Raw genomic sequence first — 9,647 nt, 5'->3', positions numbered from 1 at the left:
TCCTTCCTTCCTTCCTTCCTTCCTTCCTTCCTTCCTTCCTTCCTTCTCTCTCCTTCCTTCCTTCATTCCTTCTTTCCTTTCTCTTTCTATCTCTCTCTATCTTTCTTTCTTTCTTTTTTTGACAAAGTTTAGCTCTTGTCGCCCAGGCTGGAGCTCAATGGCACGATCTTGGCTCACTGCAACCTCCACCTCCCAGGTTCAAGTGATTCTCCTGCCTCAGCCTCCTGAGTAGCTGGAATTACAGGCACCCGCCACCACACCTGGCTAACTGTTGTATTTTTAGTAGAGACAGGGTTTCTCCATGTTGGCCAGGCTGGTCTCGAATTCCTGACATCAGGTGATCACCTATCTCGGCCTCTCAAAGTGCTGGGATTACAGGCATGAGCCACCCCACTGGGCCTATCTGCTGCTTATCTCTACAGGGCAGAATGCCTTCTTGCATCTCAGGACAACAAAACAGAACAATAAACAGATCACTGAATGTGTATTCAAGACTTGTTATCACAGCAGTAGATTAAGGAGAACAGGAAAAAACAAACAATGTTGTTTGTTTCTCTTTGGATAAAATGACAATGAAAAAATAAATGATGGGTTTCTGAAAGTAATTATCCTACGATGATACCACAGGCAGCCCTTGTAATTGCTTTGCCATATTCTATTTCTTGCTGCTATTTGGGGACCACTGGGTTTGTTAGGATAAAATCATAATTGTATTTTCAGTTTGCTGCTCTATCTATCCCACTGTCAGGATTTGATACACTAGAGTGCTTTTATTAAATGGAAGTTGGCCAGAAAGAATTCATCACAAGGGTGGCTCTTTCGTACTCATACATGTTTCCACCAATGGAGTCCAGGTGTGCACACACGGATTCATTTGTACCCACCCCAACAACATGCTTGAGACAAGGCTGATGGAAAATGTTGCCAATTTCCATTTCCAGCAACATGCTCAAGACAAGGCTGATGGAGAATGTTGCCAATTTCAGTTTCTACAGGGAGAAATGGAGCCATTAAGCCTTTGGAACATGGTGATTTTATGTCTGAACATGAAGCTTAAGATTTTGGCATCTGCATGTCCTGGTTCTAATTTTCCTTTGCAAGCCCAGGGAACTAACTGCCCTTTGTCATCAGAAGAGATCGTTTCACTCCTTTATTTCTTGAGGCCTTTTCAAGGTGAGTATCCCTGGACACAGACCTGTCATGGAGAAGAGCTTGCTTACAAATGAAGTTACCTGGGTCTTTGTAGATACTGAGCACGCCCTTGAAGTAATGAGGTAAAAATCTTTCCAGTAACAGCAGCACATCTTCCAACTCTTCAAGAATCCCCACGAGCAGGAAGTTTTCATTCACGTTCAGCTTTGCTCTCTCAAGGGCCCATTCACCAGGCTCCCTTTATGGATATAAAAATTTATTGAAAATCAGAGATTCATATTTGAAATTCAGCAACAAGATGTTGAAAGTTTACTCCCTCTACCTCCCACCTTCACTTGCATAAGTCCAACTCCTGTTTCCCTCAAGGACCAGCCCAGATGTAGCCCCATCCAGAGCCTTCTCAGTCCTTCCAGCTGGTGTCCTGCCCTGCTCACCATTCCTTCTCTGTCACTTTCATCCGTGCTTCACGCTAAGCCCAGGGCCTTGAATTCAGAGGCCCTGCTTAAGTATTGTGGACTAATGAAAGCAGGCACAGGTAGTCAGATCCTAACAAATACTAATCAAGGGGTGAGTACAACGGCTTTTATAGGAGGACGAAAGTGAACCAATTAAATGAATTTAGAAGTTTTGAAATATAAAACTGACTGATACATTATTTATGTAGAATTCAAAAGAGGTGTCAGGTCATGTCTGTTAATCATCTTATTCTTTGGAAGAGTTAAAGATAAATCTTTGGATTTTTGTTTTGTTTTATTTTGTTTGTTTAGATTGCAGAAGGAAAACAGCCTAATCTGATTTGTAGACCAGCTCTCTGAACTGACAGGCGAGTGAGAAAAGCCCAGGAGTGGGGCTCTAGGCCTGGCTGTCATTTATCATTTGGGGGAATTGGGCAAGCCAGGGTTCTCTTTTGAAAAATGATAATAATAACCCTTACCTAGTTCAAAGCATTGTTGGAAAGACTGTGCAAGGTGATATGATAAAAGAGTTATAAAAATCATTGTGTGTGTGTCAAGGTATGGTGTTATGAGTCACCTCTCCAAGATTAGAAAATTGAAAAATCTGAAAAATACTACACGATTTAAAAAATACTTTAGGGAGTTCAAATCATGTTGCCTGTTATAAAGTTATTCACTGTGATCAGCAAGTGAGTCATCCAGCCCCAGATCTTCCCAATACCTGAAGTACTAAATGTTAACCAGGAGGTATTTGTTATTGAGGCAAGGGTCAGGGCAGGGGAGAGGCCACCTGGACTCAGGGGGCTTATGGTGAAGTCAAAAACTAACACTCCTGGTTCTGTAATTTGGAGCATAAGCAAACTCTTTTGTTATGGCAAATGAAACAAGACAGGAATAACAACAATATGCCTAATAACAAAGCAGAAATCATAGCATAAGCAAAAAAGTACAACAAATGTGTTGCCAATGTAGAAGTAGCAGTTCTTATCTGGCCTTTTCAGAAACACAAGGACCCTCTAGTTAATGTTTCCTTCGGGAAATAATGTCACTTCTGGTAGCACATTGATTTTCTACCAAGCAAAGATAATGCTTCATTGTTGCTGCCATTTCTTCTCCAGGCTACCACATTTGTCTAGCACAGTAGATTTCAACTATAGCTACACCAGAAGCATCTGGGGAGGCAGCTACACATGAGACTATGATTGGGTGGGGGTTCTTAACAAGTATGCAGGGGTGCTGATGCAGGACCTGGGCAGATCACACCCTGGGGGCCCTGACTATCTGAGTAAGTCACTTTCTAAAGAAGGTCTTGCCTTCAAGTAAGGTTGACAGGTGATCACTATAAAATACTTTCTCCTCTGCCCACTAAGTATATCCACCATGGGATTGTGGGTATGGGCTTCCAGTGTCTCAGACCCAATGACACATGCCACGAGGGCAGGTTGTTAGTTAAGTCAGTCACTGTAGAGGAGCAGGCTGGGTGTTTGCTCCTGGTCTTCACGATCACATTTTATGTGACATTTTGTCATTTTATCCAAAGAGAAAGACAAACAACATGGGTTGAGTAGTGACAAGTATGTTTTAGGTATAAACAAGGGTTTGGTTCCAGTTACAAAGCTTTATATGGTGGTCTTCTGAGGCCTCTGCAGACCCTGATTTTTAAATTTCATTATTTCTAGGACATTTGGAGTCTCACACATTATCTTGAAAGATTAACAGTAAACAGGAACTGAATTCCAGAAGGTTGAGAGACTAGGGATACCAAAGATTCCCACCAAGTGCCAGGCTGGTGGGGTTCTTTCCCTCGTGCACACGTGCATGCCACGAGTCTGCTTTAGCCATTACCTGCATCTGGGATGCTGTCCACAAAAGTACGGAATGATGTAAAATAATCTGGGGTTGGAACACTCAGGATAGTTTTCAAGAATACACTCATTGATATCCTAGAAGAGAAAACACAGCAGTCAGATGTCTTGTAGTCTCTGCAAGGCTCTATCAAATGCCACACAGTTTAAGTAAAATTTGTGATTGAATTACACAGGCACACCTTGAGAAGATGAAGAGAATTCATAGATTTCAGGAGAAAACTTCTTTTTTGCCTCCCAAGCATCCTGCTCCACTGGCCAGGCACACACAGGGCTGGGCCATTTTAGAGAGTGCATGCTTTGTTGAGTAAACTGCATCTCTGCATTTCCTGGTGGCTCCAAGTCTTAAGCTTGGTCACAGGCCTTGGGAGAGCATTTGTACCCACTGTGCTTTATGGTGGCCCCAGCAGTTGCTAGCCAATTAGTAGGTACACAGTTGGCAATTAATAAATGCTTGTTGCATGAATTTAGTGTTTCTCTGTGTATCCATGCATCCAACAATTAAGTACCTACAACAGTCTCATAAGGGTTTGTAAATTTTAGAGGGGCTGTAAAATCACTTCTAACATTATATTAGCTTAAAAAGTAGCAGGATGTTTATATGCAGACACCTTCTCACTTTCAAAGGCAACAGTTGTGATTTCCAGGTTTTCCATTTCTCTTATATGAAGTTGGACATGGTCTTTCTGAGGGCATCACAAGAGCTTGAAATGGCTTGGTGGGGGTAAGGAGAAGGGTTCCAAACCAACTTTTATCAAGGTAGATTACATTAGACATTCTAAATGAGGCATGCTTGGTTCTCAGGTATTTCTAAGGAGAAAAGATAACTCAATTTACAAATAAACCAAACAGCTGTAGGATGTTTTTCCAGAGACAATATTGGCAAAGCAGATTAAGAGTGGATACAATTCCCAAACATGGTTGATGAAATTTATGAGTCGGCAGAAGCTACTGTATCTGATATACTGGTGTGGGTGTAGGGGTGTAGGTGTGGGTGTTTAGCTAGTAACAGTTTTTTAGTTCAAGTTGGGAGTGAGAGAAATATAATTTACACTTTTTCTTAAAAACAATAATCCCCTCATACTTCTTCAGTTTACATACCAATTAAGTAAATTACACAATTACAATAACAAATTCAATGGAAATAAACAGAATCTGCAAAAAACACAATTTAGAGTACTCAAGCACTTGAGTTTACCATGAGAAGTGGAGGTGCAGTTTCCAGAGAGGAACATATGAGAAGCGAATGGGGGAGCGCATCAGTCCGTCCAGCCACGTGGTGAAGGTGATTAAGAGCATCTCATTGTGTAGGAAAACTCATTAAAATGCAAGACACTAGACCTGAAATACCTTTCTAAGAAGAGTTTGACACTGAAAGATGTATGTGTATGTGTATATATACATATATATATATTCATAGCTGCTATGAATTTATTAATTACAACAAAATATGGCAGAACTTATGTGTTCATGAATGGGGGATTGGTTTTAAGAGAAATTATGGTACATTCACACACTGAAATACTGGACACCTGAAAAGAATGAGGAGGATCTGTGTGTGCTATCCTGAAAAGTCCTGGATAAATTTTCAAGTGAATAAAAGTAGACTACAGGATAATACCAACATGTAGGACAATATAAAAATCAACATGTTTACACAAACACAAAAGGATCTGGAAGGAGACACAGCACACAATTGAAAGCAGTTATTTCTGGTGGTTAGCATAAAGGAAGATGAGAATACCGTCAATTTTTCCTTTATTCCTTTTTTGAAGTGTTAGCTTTTATTATAATGTATGCATCTTACATTTATCGTGAGAAAACTGTACAGAGATAAAATACTATATATATAGTGTTTTTTATACATACATATATATATATATATATATATAGTGTACACACTATAAAACAAACCAAAGCTTGTGTGGGTGGGGGCCTGAGCATTGCCTTGAGGATGCTCTGAGCTCCCTGCCCCCCTCACATTTGAGGGTGTCCTCTGGTAGTTGGCCTCCCCCTGGAGCCTGAGCCTTTAGTCCGAGGGACCCAGTAACCCTGGTGGCCTCTCTCTGCAGCAGTGGCAACAGGGAGGGGGCCAGGAGCTGGGTGAGAAGCAGAGCCTAGGGTGATTCTGGCCAGAGCAGTGTTCATCTGCTGAGGTTGAGATTTCACAAAGAAGGACAGAGTAAAGCGATGAGGGACATCCAAAGAACTGTCACATATGCAGTCAGCCCCCAGAGTCCTGCAGTAACAGGAGGAGCATGGCACCAGAGACTGCCAGAGCTTCCTACAGAGGCTCCCATGGCACCTGCTGCTTCTCCAGAGCTGCCCTTGAGCTAGTACTTGAGGCTTGTTTAGGTGTAGGTCCCTCAACACAAACTATTCACTGCATCTCCAGTGCTCAGCACCCTGCCTGGACAAAGCAGAAGTGCAATAGATACTGAATGAGTGGTGAATAATGGCAGAAGGAGAGAGACAAGACACCCAGCTCCAGAGCAAGAAAGGAAGCAGACACCTCTTCCATTTGCTGAGCCTGCCAGGGTTTGGTCCTCAGCAACCCCGGGCTCGCAGGAGTAGACAGAGGGCATCAGCTGGTTGGTGAGGGGAAGGCGGAGGACGCACCGGGGCCTAAGAAGGCCACTTCCCTATTGGAATCCACAAATAACCTTACAAGGTCAATTTATGGGAAGACATAAATTCCTAGTTTTAAAAGTGCAGTTAACAATTCTTTTCTTAGACCAAGGCGCATGCTGGGGGATTTCAAAGAGTTCCATTTGAGCCCATTAGGTTGATGAATGGTGTTCATCACAACCCATCAATAGCGATGCTATAGGAGGATATAAATAAAGATGACTGGACCGGAAGATCCAGAGGAAGAGAAATGAGCTGAGAAGCCCCAGGCATCGAGCTGCCAACTGCTTGGCCACAACCACAGTAAATAGGGATGCTGCTGTCTGGCAGCTTGAGGACCAGGGACCTGCAGGAAACTGCTCCTGGCACCTCCTACTCAGTCCACTCTTAGCAGAACCAAGACCTTTAGTGAGCAACATCTGAGCCTCCTGGGAAACCAAATGAGACCAATGAGCTGCACTTCCAGTGGGCTGTTCTGACGGATGCCTTTCAGTCTCCTGGGACCATTTGGTTGCCCTGGTGTTCATGATTTATCTTTGGTCTAAGATTTACTATCCTGCATTGTTTTATAATCACCTTTTAATACCAAAGTTCTCTCAGCATATATATTTTCTAAATGATTATGCAACTTTATTTTTTCCTTCCATGTAGTGCTTCTAGGGTAAGATTGTTTTTTTTAAAAAAAAGAAAAAAATATTTAATATGGATTTCAAACTTTTCTCTAAGATTGTCACCGCACTGATGACTTTGGCCAAGCCAGCTTGCTTGCCAGCACTTGATCTGTGACTTGCTCCTCTGGTTCCTGAGTCTTGGCACACACCATGGGCACCCCTGTAGTGCCCTTCCCTGCCAAGCCTAGCCCTTTGGGTCTTAACGTAAGACCCCACACTACTCAAGATTTTGCATTATTAGGGAAATGAGATCGTCTCTCTGAGTAAGCATTCCAGATGACTATGAGAATCTTTTTCATTGCCAACACTGTACAAAGATTAATCCATTTGTGCTGCAATGTATTCTAAACTGTACTATTTTAAAAACCATATGCTTTCCTCCCTCTAGATTTTTTTTGGGTTCGTCTTCTTCCATTCTGATCTTACAGCAACATCATCTTTTATCTACTTGCTCCTGTAATGTTTCCATCAGATGGATGGTGATGGGTGACCCTCATCTTCTGAGTCCAAAGTGCCAGCTGGTCTCAGAGGAAACCCCAGTCACTGCCTCCAGTTCCAGGGAGTCCTTCCTGAGGCCTCTCTCACCCTCACTCCCACAGCCCCTCTTCACCCCCACAGGATGATGACAGTAGCTTCCCAGCCAGCAGCTCTTCCTTCCACCTCTCCTCTCTGAGTGCAGCCTCCAGAGTTGCCCCAGTCTGCACGTCCTTGCTCTCCTTGGAGGACTCTTATTGACAATGGAACAGGGATAAAAATCAGGGCACCTGATACACACTGTGAGTGCCCTGGCCAGACTCCCAGGGCATTCGAAATGCAGGGCCAGGAATGTGCATTTGAAAGAACCTCTGGCGACTCTGAGAGGATGGTCACTCTTCATGAGCTGTCTATGTATTAGGTAATTCATTCCATGCCTTTGCTCTTCCTCGCCCTTGCCACGTCCCTCCTCACCTAGTCTCAATAGCAGGCTCAGGGTTCTGGCGGGGAGAGTTAACATACTCCAGTCCAGCTGGGCTAGTGCTCACTTGGGTCCAGGAAAAGGAGACAGATGTGACCATGGGCTTCCTTCCATGCTGGCCATTCACTGCCAGCCACATCTGGCAGATAGGGTCCCTGGGACAGGGCTCAGGTGCCACATCGCATACTCTCTTCACTCTTGGCTGGAACCCAAATGTCTCCAGGAGTGGGGTCTGTCTGGGACCTCATCCCTCAGCTGGCACTAACCTAGTTCTAGTCCTCAGGCTAGATCTGCTCCCAACATTCCCTGCCAGTGGCCAGGATTCTTTTAGAAGTGGACAGACTTCCTCATGGTGCCCATGAAAGGAGTTCCAAGCTGGCCCGAGTGCTCCTGGCATCCAGAAATAACCTTCCCACCCACCTTGCAGGGGCTCCTCTGTGTATCGACACTTGCTTCACCCACATGAGGGCTCACTCTAGAGATCAGACACTGAGCTGGAGGCCTGGACACCTCCTACTCCCTCCCTGTCGGTGAATTTTTACAGCCCTGACTCCTTGTCCTCACTCTGCACTGCCAGGCCCACTGGCCTCTCGTCTACTTCTGCCCGAGACATAAAACTGCTCATTTATTTCTCTGTAGATCAAGAACCAGACAACTGCTTCCTTTCTTGGATTTCTAGTTTCAATTTTAGAAAGGGTAGAAGGAAGAAAATCCCAGGTGGAGTTAATTTTATCACAAAAGGTGAACTCAGAGAGGATTCATATTTTACTTATCCTTATATAAGACAGTACCTTCTCTGAAAGCCACTGAACTGACAAAAGACTTACTGGTGTTTTTACACAGCTCCATGCTTGAAACGTGGATCAGTTTTGTTCATATGGCCCAGGGCTTTCAAAGATAGGATTTCTGGCTGCTTTCAATAGCAGAATCCTTAAGAGGCCATATGCAAAGTTCCTTGAATGAGGAAAAGGAGATTTGGGTGCTGGTCTCAGCTCCATGATTAATTAGCTGGGTGCCCTCAGCTAAATCATGCCATCTCTGAGCTTCAGTTTCTTGAGCTACATAATCTCAGTCGATGAAACTGCAGATGGATGTACCTGGTACCAACTGTTTTTGTTTGTTTGTTTGTTTGAGACAGAGTTTTCACTCTTGTTGCCCAGGTTGGAGTGCAATGGCGCGATTTTGGCTCACTGCAACCTCTGCCTCCTGGGTTCAAGCGATTTTTCTGCCTCAGTCTCCTGAGTACCTGGGATTACAGGCAGCCGCCACCATGCCCGGCTAATTTTTTCTATTTTTAGTAGAGACAAACTCAAACTCCTGATCTCAGGTGATCCACCTGCCTCAGCCTCCCAAAGTGCTGGGATTACAGGCATGAGCACTGTGCCTGACAATAACCAACTTTTAAGAATAGTTTTATAATCTCAAGATCTAGAAAAAGTGCTAATTTCTCAGATTCCAAAACTTATGAGTTAATACAAGGCTTTTACTCTGCATTTATCATTTAAACTTTTCACCTTTCATGAACGGCAGAGAGAGAAAACCACAAAGGCTGGTATCAGATAAACCTCAGTTCAAACCTTGGCTGTACCTCTTTTGAGTTGTGGAGTCTTTGGCAAACGTTCACTTTTCAAAAGCTCAACTTCTTCATCTGTAAAATGAGGACAATAATACTTGCCTCATAGACCCTTTACTAAGATTAGAAATCATTTATACCAGTTATTTTACCTGCCACTCACCTGTTAAGATTATGCCATCTTTATTATACCTTCAGCATTTCAATTCCTTTTTCCTTAATCTTATATTCAAAAATACCATTCTTGGTGATTCTGATAGTTTTTTTTTTAAATAGTGACTCTGGCTAACTCACAGTGGAAACAGAGAGGAAGAAAAATATGGAAACATGTAATATGCTATCTATGTT

The 9,647-nt window shown here is 43.3% G+C and overlaps 1 protein-coding gene across 1 annotated transcript in view; it reads right to left on the bottom strand.

Moving 5' to 3' along the window:
* Nucleotides 1–9,647, bottom strand: part of UST (uronyl 2-sulfotransferase) — a 320,263-nt gene that overhangs the window by 54,527 nt on the left and 256,089 nt on the right. The window contains exons 6-7 of the mRNA XM_023188430.2: nucleotides 3,453–3,550; nucleotides 1,233–1,390 (exon numbers count right to left, since the gene is read on the bottom strand). Of these exons, the coding sequence (XP_023044198.1) occupies nucleotides 1,233–1,390; nucleotides 3,453–3,550 (256 nt within the window). The remainder of the gene's footprint in view (nucleotides 1–1,232; nucleotides 1,391–3,452; nucleotides 3,551–9,647) is intronic.

Source organism: Piliocolobus tephrosceles, chromosome 5, assembly GCF_002776525.5.
Source record: "Piliocolobus tephrosceles isolate RC106 chromosome 5, ASM277652v3, whole genome shotgun sequence".
Taxonomy (NCBI): Eukaryota; Metazoa; Chordata; class Mammalia; order Primates; family Cercopithecidae; genus Piliocolobus; species Piliocolobus tephrosceles.
Note: the sequence above shows the minus strand (reverse complement) of the source record. Positions and strands in the feature narration are given on the sequence as shown.